The 17424-nt window shown below is 41.3% G+C and overlaps 1 protein-coding gene across 1 annotated transcript; it reads right to left on the bottom strand.

Annotated features, from left to right (window-relative positions):
- Positions 1–1721: 1721 nt before the first annotated feature.
- On the bottom strand, positions 1722–16287 carry wdr26b (WD repeat domain 26b). Its single transcript, XM_031726167.2, has 14 exons — positions 15547–16287; positions 13456–13555; positions 12634–12690; positions 10065–10201; positions 9290–9387; positions 8995–9151; positions 7364–7502; positions 7069–7209; positions 6598–6717; positions 5559–5704; positions 5156–5234; positions 4898–5027; positions 4280–4474; positions 1722–4157 (listed from the first exon to the last, which is right to left on the bottom strand). The coding sequence occupies exons 1-14, from the start codon at positions 15849–15851 to the stop codon at positions 4132–4134; spliced, it is 1830 nt and encodes a 609-aa protein (XP_031582027.1). The 5' UTR covers positions 15852–16287; the 3' UTR covers positions 1722–4131.
- Positions 16288–17424: the final 1137 nt, after the last annotated feature.

Here is a 17424-nt window from a genome sequence, read left to right as displayed (position 1 = left end):
TAAATTATTCTGATTATTCTACTGTCTCCTCATGTTGATATCAAAGGCAGCCTCTTCCCAGAAGGTCTGACTCCAAACATTCTTTAATGATCTTTCAGAAATCACTGAAGAGAATTAAAATACAACCCTGTTTCCAAAAAGTTGGAATGCTTTGTAAACTATAGCCATAGAAAAAGTAACGGTTGAGATGATTGGAACAGAATTGAAATTATTGATCTGATTGTACAAAGAAAATGAAGAAACACAAGTATTGCCTTTTTAATGCATGCTCACTTTGAATTTGATAACAGTGAAATAAATCCGCTCACGACTTGTCACACTAATGAGGAGAGGTCAGGAGTCTTGGTATGAGGGTGTAAAAAGAGGAGAGGCTGCTTTAATGCACATGGGATGGGACCTTGGCGAAGGCACCAAAATACTTAATGATATGCACAGGTATTGGGAGCAGCACACCTTGATTATTTCAGCAGGACTATGTTAAACCACACATTGACACAGAACTGTTTAGCAATTGAAATGAAGCAAGTATGGAGAAGCTTTGTTTTCATTTTACACAACAAATTTTAAGAGTGAAGGCGTCCCCATCTCAGCATGATTCAAATTCAGAATGAGTACATGTATAATTTTGAAGTCACATTTCTATTATTCATTTTTGAAATTTAAATTATTTTCATTCCTTGTATTCCATTTATTCTAGTATTTATTTACACAGCGCACCAACTCTTTTGGAAACAGAGACCTTCACGAATGCTTTGCCACATTGGTGACTTCGGGGTGGAGTTGTGCCGAGCTGTTTAAGGATGGGAGAGTGACAGAGTGGATTTCTAAGCATCTCACAGGTGCCTAAGTTTCCTGCCCCACCAAACGGCGATGGACCATTCTTTTTGTTGTTGTTTTTTTTTCAAAACCCTGAATGCTTTATTGAAAATATGCATACATAACACTTTCCCTACACAACAATACAAAACAATACAATCACTTTTGTAAATAACACATTGAACGTAAATCCACACATTTCCCCTTCCCGCCCAAACCCAAGGAACTTAGAGATGCTACTGTAAGCCCTTAGTATCCCCCACCCACCACCTCTACCTCTGAGAAATAAGACAGTTAAATCAGAAACAAGTCCCTTGGTAAACCCAAGACAAAAGAACAGAGCAGACACCAGGTTGCATACAGACATAGCATTTGCCACCAGCAGGTGAATGATGGGCTTTACTGGAACTCTTATTTGGGGTCTTGGTGTGTACCATTTGTCTCAAGTCTTCTGAAATGATGCAGGGCGTGGAAGAGGAGTCCATTCTAGGGTCTAGGAGTCAAGAGAGAGGTTTCCAATGTGTGAATATCAGATCAACGCATACACAAGTGCCTCAAGTAAATTTGGCTTTGATGCGGGGTCAGAGAAGTAGCCACTGCCAATTTACAACGGCACGCCGAGAGAGATGATCAGTCGCATACACAGACATGCGATAAAACAAGATTTTCACATGAAGGAAACTCTTTAAAGGCGAGGGGTGGATAGATCAAACCTGATTTGATTGTACGTAACACACTTCCTATGACTCTTCTCACTCCTACGTGCATGAGTGTTACTGTGCATATTATTTTATTTTTTGTGATAGTGGTAGATAAAATGCAACTGAATACAGATGAACAAAATATATTTAAAACATGAAAGAGTTAAAAAGGGTTATAAAGATTACAACAAAAACAAAAAGGACTCCAAATGTCTGGTTATACTTTAATATGATCATACAGAGAAAGAGATCAACCAAAAAATGATATATGAACAACAAAAAAAGGGAAAAAAAAAAAAAAGTAACAAAAAAGTCCAATAAAAACAGACAGAAAAGCACTGTTTTGAAACATTTCACTGTATATCAGTCTGTAGCAAATAGTCATTACATACCCTTGAAAAGGGAGGAAGAAAGCTTTGAATGGTGCACTGACCACTGAATAACTTGGCTGGAGAGTGAAGTGGGGGGGGGGGGTTAATGCTGAATTCTCTCTAAGCTCCAACAGCGGTACCCTCGAGAAGAGGCTGCTACGCCTTTTGAGAGTGAGGGCGAGCTTTCAAAAAGTCAAAGACAAGCCACTGCTTTTTAGATGCATAGAGGCATAGTAAGGGCTCGCTTCATTTAAGCAATCTCCTATGTAGGTTGTGTCTTCACCAATGTAACGTTTTACGCCATCTGACTGGCAAATGTGGTAACCATAAAGGCTGGGAACTTCATGGATGCTGTATGTGCAAGAGAGCAGAAAAGACTACTCAAAGTGCAGTTTGGGCGGGGGGCTGCCGTACATAGTGAAGGTTTGTGTGCAACTGTATAAACAGGAAGGCAGTTTGTGTGCGTTTCCAGGATTGCAACAACACTCCCTAACTGTGTGCTTGAAGTGTGGATCTGGGTACTGGTGCCTCTCCTCTCTGGGGCTGTCCTACTACACGTCCATTAATTACAATCATTAACTTCTCATAAGAAATGACTCTTTGCTAATAACAACACTTTACAGCTTTTTAGAAACATGTCTCGCTCGAAATGCTCTTTTGAAATTTCCTTCTCCTCCCCAAACCCACAAAAAGCAGATGCCACTGGTTCAGTGTTGCTTAAATGCCACGTGGTAAGGAGAAAAAAAAAAAGAGAAAAAAAAATCTGAATGTAAAAATTAAAGCCCCAGATTAAAAAAAACCCAAACAAAATGACTTTCTTTTACAAAATGGCTCTCAAGTATTCTTTGTTCCACAGATAGAGGTCCCTATGGGGCTTTGGATAACTCAGAACTGGTTTTAAAATCCTCTTTACAATTTTAACATGGGATTAGGAGAATTGGAGAGAGGGGTGGGGGATTATCTGCTGGTGCGAATTGAACACACACACACACACACACACACACACACGCCAATTAAATCTGCACTCGGTAACGTCAGCTCTCATACTAATGTGTGCATGCATAATCGCTCATTCACTCTCACTCACACTCACACACATACACATACACAGAGGAGGAACAGCAGTCACTGATGTGCATTAAAAGTTGCACTTTCCACATCTGAAAGCATGTCTCTTGAGAAAGGTCAACGTGTACGTCTTGATAGTGGAAACGCCACCTTATCAACAACGAATGACCCACCCCTCCCTCCTCGCAGATGATATGTGAACTGTGAGTTCCTCTGTCCTCCTCTTAGGCAGATGTAATGGAGTTGTGCGGTAGCTAGCTTGACAGACGGTGTGGGGGGGTGTACTGTCAGTTGGAAACAGAACAGCAACTGTCCTTTAGCAGTTAAATTAAGGAATAAAAAGGTTTTATTTTTCCTAATGTTGAGAAACAAAAAGTGGAATCTTCACACTAAAGCTTTCCAAGGGCACTACTTGCTAAGATTCACCTCTTAAATGAGAATAAACCCTATGACTATCATAAAAAAATCCAACATTTAGCATAGCCTTTTTTTGTCTGTGTCAGCTGGTCGGTCAATGTTTCCACTGTGGACTTTCAGCCTTTGTCCAAAAGATTGAATGTTAATATAGCAAGAAAGAGGGGGAGAGGAAAACATACATACAGAATAGTTGCTATATCCCCCCTCTATGCACCATCCTCCCCCAGCAAGACCCCACCCCAAGTCCACGGAGACATTATACAGGTAACGTGAGAGACAGACAGGCACACAGATGTAGTCCAGTGAGCAGACGGCTGATCTGCGGTGTCTGTCTGGAGGCATCACGGGGACTTGATGTGCTCCAAGCTCCAGATGGAGGTGGGTTTCCTGGGAAACTTGTGAGGACCTGGCATGGCTGGTGACCACGCAGGGACATGGAGGAAGAAGGGTTTGCTTGGAAGAGGAGAACAGCCATTACAGCTCTCCAGGGAGTAGCCCGCTGGGCGCCGACTCATTTATCAGGCCTTTATGTCAGAATCGGATTTCAGATGAAGGCAAGTTTTCGGTCCGTCTTCACACCCGCTATTTTTTTCTAGGCCAGTCAGGAGACAATTTTCTTCCGTATGTTTTCTCTTTTTTGTTGATTATTCTTCTCTTGCAATATGTGGATGCTGGGTTTTCTTCGCCCATGAACATTGTGTTTTACTGTAGGATGTTGTTTGTTGTTAGAGACACGGTTTCTGCTCTATTAGTGACCATCAACTGTCCATGTGACTGCAGTTTTCTGAGAAGGAAATAAACATTTAGTAGATCAAAATGGTGATTTGAGGAGAATTTTAGCATAAATCAACATGAACAAAAACAAAAATAAAATAAAATCGTGTTATAACCAACAGTTACAACTACCGTTGAGCCCATCTGCCTCTTGTGATTCAAGGAAGGGTGCAGGGCCCCAGATGCGTACTGTGCCGTCATCAGAGGCAGAAGCCATGAGGCTTGGGATGGCCGGGTTCCAGCTCACACAGTTAACGGTGCGCGTGTGGCCTGTGAGCTCAGCGATAGGAAGTTCACCACGCCGATGCCAGATGTATACTTTGTGGTCTGTGGCAATAGATAAAGAAAGCAATAAAACAGGTGGAGGAAAACAGGGTTCGAATTGTAGGGGAATTAATGTAAAAGACAACACTGATCGGAATTTAGAAAGTTTCGAGAAACTGAATGAAAGGAAGAAACATTTCTCCATATTTCACAAGGGAATATGGGGAAAGGGAGCAGAGGAATGAAATACAGCAAAGGATCAGACTGGCTGGGAATTGGCTGCTGAGGGCTTTAACTATCCTAATAAAGGCATTCAAGTTACTTTTCCCAAATAAGTCACTACTATAATGGTAATCAGAAGCCATGCAGAGCTACACGCAGAAAGGACACTGGACCAGAACACACTACCCTGAAAGAAGACTCATACATGTTCTACTAAACATAGTCAAAACGTCGCCATTTATTCCCATAGCACTCTGACTGTACCTTCACTGCCACTAGCAATGAAGTCTTCGTTGTGTCCTCCAAAGCAGGAGTGGATTGTGTAGAAGCCCTGGGTAACACCTTGGTACTTCCTTACCAGCACCCGGTCCTGAAGGTCCCACAGGTGCACTCCCTACAAAAAGGTATAGACCAACAGACTGTAACTACTGAAGGATACTTTACACCGTTTAGCAAAACAAAGCAGTCATGCATTTTAGCAGGGCTGATGCTGTAAAGAGCCTGAATTGGTCAGTGGCTTACCTGAGTTGCTACATTTAACAAAGCTAATCTTCCATTCTTTGAAACAGTAAAAGACATGATAGGGTGGTCCTCCTGAACTCTGTAAAGGACATGTGAACAAGACACAGGCTGTCAGGAACTGTGATGTAGCTGATAAGTATAACGTGATATTTTGGAGCAAATACTACAGACAGCTGTAGAGTTCCTAAAATTCGGGAACAGTTTGTTGTGGTATTGATCCGTTTTAAAGTGAAACCATAGCTATAAAAGGAGCACTGCTCGGCATCAGAAGAGATCAGCTTCAACAACTACCATGATTAGCGATTCATTACATCTGGACTAGCCCCTTGAGAAAAATGGCACATGTCAACAATATTTCATGTAGGTATACAACAGTGCACGGGTGAGGAGCGCTGACACATACATGTTTCTGTCCGTAAGGTCCTCAAAGTTGTACCCCCGGATACGCTGGTGGGTGTCTGAGGCCAGCACTATCCTGCCATCGTTCAGGCACCACAGGCACTGCACTCTCACACCCTCCCAGGAGTCTAACAAGTTGCCATCCAGGTCCTGAAATACACACATCAGAGAAGAGAAACACTGAAACAGCATAGTACGGCAATCATACTTAACTCTTACTCCCATTGGACGCTTACGAGGGGAAGCACTTGTTTCTCTGTTGTGAAGTGGTTTAAGTGGTTTCTGTCATGTTTCAGGCCTGCTTCCAGGACAAAATGACCGATTGTGAAACAGAAGTTAGTGGGGATAATCAGCTTACGAGAGGAAACCTTTGGGAAAAATCCCAAACTTATTCCAATGGTCAAACCACATCTTTATTGATATATATCAAGGTGTCAAAACTCTTCATTAAAAGGTACAGGGAACCTCCCTGGGAGGGGAAAGAGCTAACAGAATCTTCTCTTTTCTTTCAACCATTTATCATCCACACAAAAGACCTGCTTAGTCACAAAGCACACACAGATAGCTGTAGATCAACTGTGAAAAACATATTTTTATGGGCTCTTTCAGTAAGTTGGATAGAAAATCACAACACTAAAAGAGTCCATGATTGTTTGAAAACCTGATTAAGGTCATCCCAGCATTTCAATAGACGTTTAACAGCTGCTAACACAACCAAATCTCTTTTCCTTTTCTCTCTTCCCCAGCACGCCATTATGAAAGCATTCCAGGAATTCAGCACTGATTAACAGAAGCAATGATAACAGGATAAGATATGCTTTATTTAGCACCAAACTTGGCAAAATTGTTACAGCAGTTTAAACTTAAGTTAAATTCAACAAAAATATAACAAAATAGCTGGGATGACTAATTCTTTTCAAGAAAAAAAAAAAAAAAAAAAAAAAAGGTGAAATATTTTTCAAAAGCACAAACTAAAAACAACTGTGCATTAAACATAGAGACAAGATTTAAAAAAAAAAAAAAAAAATCATTAATTCACTTACACACTGATAAAACTGTCCCCTTTGTCCTCCAGTGACAAAGCGCTTGCCATCAGGGTTCCAGGCCACGCTGGTCAGACTATCTTCATGGGACTGGGACATTTTGGTCCGCAGCTCCCCCGTCTGGTGAAGAGGGGGGATTGACAGACCGAGTGCAAATCATGAGGAGAGAAAATGGGGGAAGGGAGACAGCGAGAAGAAATATTAAGCAAGAGTGGGGGAGGGATGAGTAACAGGAAAGGAAACAGAAGGGGATCGGTGAAGCAGAGAGGTCACTGAGTACACACAGCACACTACAGAGTATCTAAGGCAGGTTATCTAGCACACGTTTCCTCATTTTGAAAAAGAAAAAAAAGATTTTGAGATTCACCCATCTATGCTTTTCTACACAACTGTACTATTATGTTCTCTGCTGTTTGAAGAGGCAATATAGCATTAAAGTTAACAAGTGAAGCCACCGTGCATCAAACTTACCTGAACATTCCAGAGCCAGAGCTCGGAGCAGTCATCTGGTCCGCAGGCGATCAGGTAGGTGTCATCGGGACTCCAGGCTAAGTAGGAGACGCCGTACGCATGACCCTCCAGGGTTCGCAGCAGCTTCAGCTGGTGGGTCTCCTACACAGATAGTAAGAGGACAAAGAAAAACACTGAGACACAATATGGATTGGACCCTTGTTTGTGGAAATTTAAAAAAAATAAAACCTCTTGACAATTTGTTTTTAAGTCTGAAATTAAAATACTTAAAAAATAAAAAAAACCCAAAACTTACCGGGTCCACTTGCCAAATTATGACAGTAGTGTCTTTGGAGCCAGTGGCTAGCTTGGTGCCATCATTTGAGAATTTGCAGAACCACACCTCATTACAATGCTCAGTCAGAATCTGTTGAGTGTAACACGGGAACTGCTTCCTGTAACACACACACACACACACACACACCCCGCACACAAGATCAAAAAGTTAAAATCTTAATTCAGTCATCCATTTAACCCAGGTCCAGGTGGCCGGGGCAGCCGTCTAAGCCTTAATCACCTCGGTTGTCTCCTTTCACTGCAAAGAGACAGCAGCTCTACTTTGAGCCCCTCATGCAAAACAGAGCTCCCACCAGCTCTACAGCCCACCTATAAGAAAAACACTTGGCTTGTTGCCCATCACTTTGTAGCTAACAGTTGGTATCGCTAATCCTTACACTTGTAAGGACACCCTTTGAAAGAGCCTTGGTTCTGTTCCTTGTATTCTTAATCTTTTAGTTGCTACCCATAGCTGGTGCCCACTGGTGAGGGTAGGATCTACCAGAAAGTCATCAACTTTGGGCTAAGCCCTCTCTTCACCACACAGAACAGTCACAGTGCCCAGATCACTGCAGTTTCTGATTGATCTTCCTATCTATTCCACTCCACCCTTGCCCCACTCATGAAGAAGCCTGCAAAGTTCTTGAACTCCTCCACTGAATGAAGCGAGCCCCCTGAGGGATGCTGTCATATGCATTTTCCCAGGTCCATAATATGCATGTAGATTCATGGGGAAAACTCCAACACACCCTGTACTATCCCCTGAGATCGACAGTTGGCCCAGTTTCTATATTGTTCTTTCCGAAACGGAGTTTGAACTAATGCTTAGACTCTCCTCGCCAGCACAACTGCACTGAACTGTGATCCTCTGAAGATATAACACACCCACTGGTTGGCCTTTATAAAGAGGTCAATCCCCAGTCTGCCAATCCAAAGGCACTGTTCGTGACTTTTGCGTATTGTTCCAAGGGTGTGTGAACAAAGACAACAGAGCAACCAGAGCCTTAAAGAACTTGAATTTCATCTTCCCTTCATTGTGTCAGTTAAAACAATCAATCTTAGTAAAACCACTGACCGGTTGCGAACAACAGTGATTATCTGCTGGGAAATCCTGGATCCTGGCATTCAGGTGGATATTGCTTTGATATGTACCATCTACTTAAACATTGGTGCACACCAAACACCCCACTCCCTCAACCTATCAACGTCACCCCATCTCACACTACAAAAGACTTAAAGGATCCTTTGCCAGTGTCAAAGTTCCAGACACCAGAGGACACCCCCAGAGGCTGCATGTCCATTCTCTGGTGAGCTACAGGTGTTTGGGACATTTTACAATACACAGCAAATAAATAGGAGAGAGAAAATGCAACAGGTTAAAATATACGAAGCAACAAGGTACAAAAGAAAAGAAGTAGTGGAGACATAGTAGTGGAGTAGGTCATTAAAGAGAAAAATCAGCTGACTTCCACTCCAAAAACAAAATTTAGAATCACAAGGAGCTCTAACATTTTAGTTTCATAACAACAAGAGTAAAATATTACAGTTTTATAATTTAGCAAAGTCTAGCATCTTGGAGAGAGCGCAATGTGCTAGCTTTGCAGTACCAACCTGCTGCAGACGTGATCAAGGAGGAGAGAGACCGAGTCCAGGTTATTGTCCAGCTTGGTGTTATGATAAAGGCAGCGGTCCCTCTGCAGCTCCACTGCTTGCCGGAGCAGGGTGTGCAGTCGACGAGGGGGCAGCATCACAGAAGGAGGCAGGTATGCTGCAAAGAGAGAGACAAAAAAAAAAGGATCATACAGATTCACAGCTGCACATGGAATATGCACACACACACACACACACACACAAAAATAAGACATCTGTTAGCTGTACAGGGTCAGTTATGGCAATGCCTCCTCACTTTGTAGTTTATCCAGCAGCCTGCAGCGTGAAGCCGTGCCCTTGCCCTCCCACTCTGCCTTGGCCCTAAGATCCTCAGCATGGCTACACATTAGGTACCTGAAAGAACATACAAGAACACAGTTTAAGCAAAAAACACACACTGAGCAGAGATCATAACATCCATGAAGGATTACTACAATTTTAAAAAGACATCCTATCACCAGGAAGTAAGCAGGAGCTTAAAATAGTGATAAGAATGGCCGTAAACTACAACCACTGACAACACAATACAGATTTTAACTTAGACTAAATTTAGCGAAATGGACAAAATTGTTTTGATAACTTTCAGATGTGGTAAATACAGCATCCTGAAGGGTCTAAGATGAACTTGTTACATTCAGGTATTTGATATTTAAAAAAAAAGAGCTGACTAACATTCACAGATCAAGCAAAAGATCCATGATTGTTTTATTACTGGAGAACTTGATAAAACAAGAACTGCACTATGAAAATTACAACTAAAATCATTTACCATATAGAAGTTTTACAGTGAATTCAACAGCTTAAGCTTAACCAATCATCATAATGGAAGACAATTTAATATACCCTTAATTATCAGCAAACAATATTTATACAGGTGCGGATTTTGGTACAAATAAATCACCAAACAGGCGTACCATTAGCATCTACAGGACTCTCCAATAGCTATATGGGTGGTTAGTAGGTGTGTATTTGTGCAGACAGGGTGAACATCCTGATGATGGCTATAAGCCAGAGGTAACATTAAACAGTACCCGCTGAGTACGTGGATGCGATCTGTGTTGTACTTGAGTGGCGTCAGCTCTCCCCGGAGGACCTGCAAAGCCTCCAAGACTTTTCCGTCCTCCAGGTACTCAAGGTACTTCTGCTGCAGCAGCAGGAACTTCATACGCTGAGTAGAAAGAAGAGAAGCACAGGTATAGAGAAGGTAATCTATAACACCAAAAACATACAGGAGGAAGAAATAAACAGTAAAGAACAGGAGGAACAGTACTCAAATCCAAACATTCAATGCACCGAGTCTCCCATAGCTGCAAATATCAAAACAAACAAGGCTGGCGCCGCCTAACAAAGCCTTCGTTCTAATTTTGGGAAACGGTTCAAACATCAAACATTAAAGAGAATATATAATTGCATGATAGGATGCATCAATAAATGAATTACCCAGCAAGACAAGATTTCTCAGGAAGAAAACATGACTGCCAGAGCCAGAAACCCCATCCAGTTTTTATAACTGAAAATAAGTCAGATTAAAAATATGAAACCATCTATAATAATAAATGAATAAAGACTCACACAGAGGTGTTCCAAACTACGATATGTGTTTTGTGTCGCAAAGTACTTTTTAGGAATCTCATGTAGCTAAAGCCACATTATCACCCAAGAGCAGACGTCCCCATCCCATAGTAACATTCTTATCATAATATACAGATAAATAATATCAGAAAAACACGCCAACAAAAATAAGAAGTTTCCTGACCTTGTCCAACAATAGCATAAACTCTTATAAGCTCTTTATAACATTTTATAATCAAAGTCAAAAATAAGTGGCACCGACATATGCATCTGCACAGTGACAATATGGAATACTAATAAATAAAATGTAAGAAACGGCTCAACAGCAGATCTCTGTTCAAACCTTTTGGCCTCAGATTGTAACATATAACACATATATGCTTCCCCCCATAACAGAAATGCATCTGTGTGACTACACCTTCAAAGAGGAAGCAATACTCATACACCTTGAAATACTTGGCAACATACATCATACTGGACTTCTAGTTGAGGAATAAGAAAGGCCTTTTGTGTGCTTCACCCTATCAAGCAATTATGCATTCTTTTTACTGAGTGACGTTTAAAGCTCACCTGGTTATCATTTATTGTTGTTTTGAATTACGTGGATAATGCCTTCAAGCTGAAACATGTTTCTTTTTTGTACCACAACAAAGAAAACCATTTATCAGACTGTACTGGCATTCTGTTTGTAAGGAGAAAATAAAAGAATGACAAATAAGCTTAAACTACTGTTTTGTCACTGACAGGAAGTGATTTTAACCATATATATCATGACAGCTAGTTTGCATAACTTTATCATAAAAAAGGATAAAGTACCACATTTTAAGGAAGCAAAAAAACAAAACATTCTCATTTAGGATATATGACACTGATACAAAAAAACTCAAACTGGTGGTAGAATATAATAAAAAAAAATTAATTTGTCATTATTAGAATATATTTACAAATATTCATAGCACATGTGGTAATATTAACATCATCATTTCTTTTATATGGATGGTTATCAGTAAGTGTTTACACATCACTGCAGTTCAGCGATGTCATTTGCGGTGGCAAGCGCCTCCATCCTATCTCAGGTATGCAAGTACAGCAAGCACGCTCATATCGACTACACAAAAGCCACCCACATAAGTCTGTAAATAAAGAGGGCAGAAACACACATCTCAGAGTTCTCCCCCTTAGGCCCGTGACACGAGCAAACTGCGCTCCAGAACTGTTGTGAATGTCATGTTGACTATGACAACGCTAATCTCAACTCAAGAACTAAAATGGCGTTCTGAAAGAAAAAAAAGAAAAAACAGCTACATCCATTTTCACAATAACTCAGCAGGGAATGGCTGTTAGAAACCTTATGACACAGAGCAGCAGGCACTTGACTCTGGAGTATTTTTGGAGCTCATCTTGTTGCTAATTAGCATGCTAGCTAGGGATAATTAGTCTGAGCTGAGTCTCATTACCAAACTAATACTGTAAAGTATTTACTCTCATACTAATCTTCACAGGAATAAATGTTTGTGGATCAGTGGTATTCAATATTAAAGGCCCTGTTAGATCTACTGTGTACCGCAGAAATACACAACTGCAGTCTGTTCTGTTAAATACTGTACATGACATGGATATGTGCTCAATGTGCTGTTAAATGTATACATATTTAATTCTTTTAAACCACGTTCTGTAATGCAAATTCTTGATCTCTCATATCTGCTCCCAGTATTGACTGATCTGCCAAAAACAAAGCTGTAGTAGCAAGAATCAAACCAAAACATAGCTTTTAAATCGATTAGTTATAATCGATGTAAAGACACTATATAAAAAAAAAACAACATCATTGCAATGTGGAGTCGCACTCTGCTTAAAAACAGTATCCAGTACATTACTCTAAATCTAAATTTGGATTCGCTCCTTCTTGTGGCGCTGTCCACAACAGGAATCCGCTCTTTAACTGTATCATTCTGGAAACTCCAGCTGTACCTGCTAACTGACTGACTGTCATTCAGTCCAGTTCAGGTTTGGGCAAAGGGAGCTTACCACAATAGCATTGGGAGAATGCATCAATGCTCTCAGCTCGTTGAGATCATTCTCAGCCTGCACCGAAACAAAAGGAGGGTGACAGAGGGGAGAGAAAGAGGGAGGAATCGTTAGCTCAGCACTTTCCATGCATGCACAAGAAAAAAAAAAAACCCAAAAACGAATTATATAAACAGTGATACAGATTTTATGGTCACCTAATCTATAAGGCTTTGACAATGCAACTGTGCTGTGATCAAAATGTAAAGCACGAATCTAAAAGTACCAGCTTCTTTTACCGTTTTGTAGATAACTTTATGGAATCAAAACAAATTGCTTGTATATTAGTCTGATTATGACCACAGGAGTTCTAAACTGATGTAGGTTCGTTACACCAGGATTCATTTGTACCAGCATTAACACTTTTATAGGTCTGCTGTAAAGTGCTGGATCAAGCACTAATAAAATAAACTGGCAATTTAAAAGCCAATTACATAAAGACACCTTAATAAGCATTTTACTTCACCTTTAAATTTCTGTTCATTCTACTCAGCCACAGATGGTTGTCCTGCGGGCTTCAACATTAAAAGTTAAACAAGTTCATGCTGCTGGGTTTGTATAACTGTGCCCCGTACACAGACTGCTGTTTGGACTCACCTATGTTACCACCTGCTGCTTTCATAAACTTAGCTTTAGTTGATAATTACTATGAGACGAGACTGATCTGCAAAGATATACTGTATGTATTCTAGCTCTGCTTTTCTGAAGTAAAATTTCACGCTCACAAATTCCATGTTGCCCAGAATATGTCCTATTATTTAGCCACTGTAAACAAATACTAACCTTGTCCCACTCCCCCTCCATGACATGGTTGCGGAACTTGGTAGCTGAGGGGTGTTCCAGTCTGCAGCCTGATTCCTGCATCAGCAGGTCCACCGTCTGACTGCAGAGATACAGGAGGAGAGTGGAGGAGAGGAAGTTATCCAGATATATAATGGTGAGACATGTGAAAGGAAAAAAAAAAATCATGGACAAATGTGGTTTTCCAGCTATTAACAGGCACTCAATACTTGAAAATGTGAGCTCAGTCAGCTGACAAGTTAGCCCATCATTATGTTAAGTGACATTTTTTAGGTAGGTTATAGACCTTTTTCCTCACTAGTCATTTATGTCATTATGCCAATACTTTATGGTGATGGCAAATAGTGTACTGGGTGACAAGACAGTATTAATGTTTGTGGCCGACAGTAGGGAGAAGATAATTTAATGGCTAACAATAACTGGGAGAAGCCGGTTGTGGGGCAGTTGTGTCACCCAAGCATTATTTGTGGACACCAACATGAATCAAGCTTCCACTGCGGTTGACATCACCCCCTTCGGCTCTGTCAACAGTGAACCATAACCATCTGTGCAAACACCATCCCTCTGCTAAACACACTTCACTGCCATAAAAGCTCCTGCAGAGATGTGTGTGCAAGATAATGCAATGAAATGGGTATGGGGGGGTGGCTGACACCTTCAGCATGATGACATCATTCTCAGGTATCAATGGAGTGGCGCAGCAGCTCTGTGTTGAGCCCGATTTTGCTTGTATTTCCCTAACTGAAATGTAGGGGCTCTGTTTCATACCAGGCAATTTCAATGTTTTTTATAATGCCTATAATGCTATACTTTCTCAGCTGAAGGCTAGAAATCAAAGGACCCAACAGTGCACACCACTGGCAGTTTGAAGATCACCATGCACACGTTTCTTGAAAAAAACCCCTTCATTTCTATAATTAGATTCAAACCAACGTTTCCATGTGAAACAGCTGGCAGAAAGCGCATTCCTCAGCCGCCATGAAGCCATCCAATTCTGCTCAGTTCGGGAACAAATGTCGCCCACAGTATTGACTGCTGGCTTTAAATAAATACATGCTCCAATACATGCACGTCACTGTTTGTGACTGGCTGTTGACACATTGCTCGGACACAGTAACAAAGACGGAAAAAATGAAGGCAGGAGAGAAGTTCAAACATTTGTGAGATAGCTGTGTAAAATGGTGCCTGATTTGATGAAATAAATAGTTCCAATGACCCATCAACAAATGCAAAGAGTGCACTAGGAATACTAAAATAACCAGGTCATATTTCATAACCCATACCCGTTATTACAGTGTCTTTCAGTATTACAAGACTTATCCGCGTATATCTCTAAAAGAAACCCCAAAATACATTTTTAAAAAGTGCTGCATTTGCAGACGAGCTACAAAAAGAAGAAAGCCACCTATCACCAGAGTAAAAAGCCGACGCTGAAAACGCCGTGCACTAACCTAACATTTTTCTCCGCAATTGCTTTTTGCGCAATAACCTCTAAAACGCCAAACGCACGCCGTAAACTCGATCATTCTGCTTAAGTACCTAATTAGGAAAACCGAACTGTCTCCATTTTATATGGCTGAAAAACCACAACAAATCAGCGATCCTTGTTTTGTGTGAACAAACGTTACTAATGTTAGATGATGTAATGCCTTTTATTCACTGCGAAATCTATAACATTTATTAATAGATCGTGACGTAACTGGCATTAAAAGCCTCCTACGAGTTATGATGAACTCGTGAAACAGCTCTATGTTGAACTATGTTTTATCTTTCCGTGAACGTTTAATATCAGGACACAACACCTTAGCGCAGGCTACCGATGCTAGCTATTAAGCTAGCTGTTATTGTGCAAGATGGACCCCTTCTTTCTACCAACTGCCGAGCTCACAGGCTAACTACCTACCCCATCCCCCCATGTTTGTGTCTGTCAAGCGCACTAATATCGCCTTTACCAGCTGCTATATCGCAGTTTCACATAAAATCCAAGTTATACAGATTGCACTTCTTACGTTCAATGCTAACATTAACCGCCTTCGTGAGTTTTTCCTCGACTGACACACTGAATAAACTTACTTCAGTCCTAGTCCGTGGAGATGTTGCCCTATTAATCGTATGACATCTTCCTCCGCCTGCGTTAGTCGTTTCTTCTTTTTCAACGAGCCGACCTCCGAACTCGAGGCCGTAGAAGCAGCCGAAGTCCCCGTGCAGGGCCCTACTGAAGATCCATTACTGGTACCGACGTTATTACCGTTATCTGTGCTGGAGAGAAGCCCATTTGAGTGAGTTCCTCCGACCGAGGAGGACTCCCCGTTTTGTGCGCTGTTTAAGCAAGAGAGCTCCGAGGATTCTTGTCCTTGTCCAGCCCCGTTTGCCTGCATACTGCTGCTGAGGTTGTTGACAACACTTCGGTTAAAGTGGATGGCAGAGGTGGCTTGAGAGTGTGCACCGCGTCCTAGGACAACTCCGGAAAGGCCTGTCAAAACTGCTGAAGCCCCGGGCTCTCCTGCTCCCTCCGCCGCCGAGGCTCGGTGCTTCTTCCGCGGGGGCGGCGACGCTCCGCCGGTGTCCGAGTCGGAGGAGGAGGAAGCGGAGGCCAGAGTTTCCTCACCGAGAGCGGCCGTGGTTAGAAGCCGGCGAAGCTCCGGGTGGGAAATGAAGGTTAAGCTTCCAGATCTGAGGCCTCGTTGTCAGGCTTAGAGCGTACTGTCACTGTGGAAGCTCTGTCAGTTAGCCCGTTTTGTTGTTGTTTCTCTCAAAACAGCTGCAGCTCTAATGGAGTCCTGACGCCCTGACGTAACCGGAAATTCCTACACTACCAGGCTTCCGGGTAGAATTATAATCCATGGGTGGTGCATGAAACCTAGTTAGCATAATAATTATCAAAAAACAATAACATTTCATATTAAAGTTCATTTTAGTGCTCCAGAGACTTGAAGTGTAATATATCCGGAATTTTGAATTAACGTAATGAGTAAATCTAGTGTAGCTAGTCTACTGATCACTAGCTAACACAGTGACAAAATAAGTAAATGAAAATGTGTCCTCAATATCTTCGTATTCATGGCCTAAAGGTTATAAAAGTTAACCTCATCACTAAAATACTACACACGTAATCGCGTTAAGAATAAACAAGGGTTTATTTTCTGGTATCTTCATAAGTGATTGAATTTATGAATCACTCAGTCAAAAGACTAGTAACCAGGCCCAAATAAACATGAACTTCCAAAGTGTATCAGTGTAAACTTTTGACTGCTTGCTTTAGGGTTGCCACAGCAGATCATCTGCCTTCATCTCACCCTATTTCTCCTCCATCAAATTATCCCTCGACATGTCTTCCTTGGTTACATCCATGAATCTTCTCTGTGGGCTTCCTCTTTCGCTCGAGGCCTGGAAGCTCAATATTTAATACCCTTTGTACAGTATATCCACCAGCCCTCCTCTGCACATGTCCAAACCTTCTTGCCTCTTTAACTTTGTCTCCATACTGCTCAACCTGAACTGTCCCTCTGATGTACCGATTTCAAACCTTGTGCTTTATGGTCAGTCCCAATGAAAATCTTAACATTAGATCAGACCAAATCAAAGAATGAAAATCAATTATATTAACCATGAGACTGTATCAACATGAGTGTATTATCAGACTAAATTAAACATGGCAGTTATTTGGTATTTAATTTAAGCACAGTTTTGGACAAATGGTTTTGGCAAGCAGACCAGTTGATGTTGGATCTTGAAGTCAATCCCACAAGGCGGAATAATCAAGAAGTTTAATGCAAAAATGTTTTATTAACGCAGTATAATTGCATTGTGATTACCTTACATCATTTAAAAAAGAAACTCCAGTGCAAGATACATAAAAAAGAAAGGAAAAAGGAAAGTCATTTATTATTTATCTAATGAAAACTTGTAATATACAAGGCAAACACCCGACCCTTTTTGAAACAGTGCATA

Source organism: Oreochromis aureus, linkage group 15 (genome assembly GCF_013358895.1).
Source record: "Oreochromis aureus strain Israel breed Guangdong linkage group 15, ZZ_aureus, whole genome shotgun sequence".
Classification (NCBI taxonomy): domain Eukaryota; kingdom Metazoa; phylum Chordata; class Actinopteri; order Cichliformes; family Cichlidae; genus Oreochromis; species Oreochromis aureus.
This window is presented reverse-complemented; position numbering and strand designations above follow the sequence as displayed.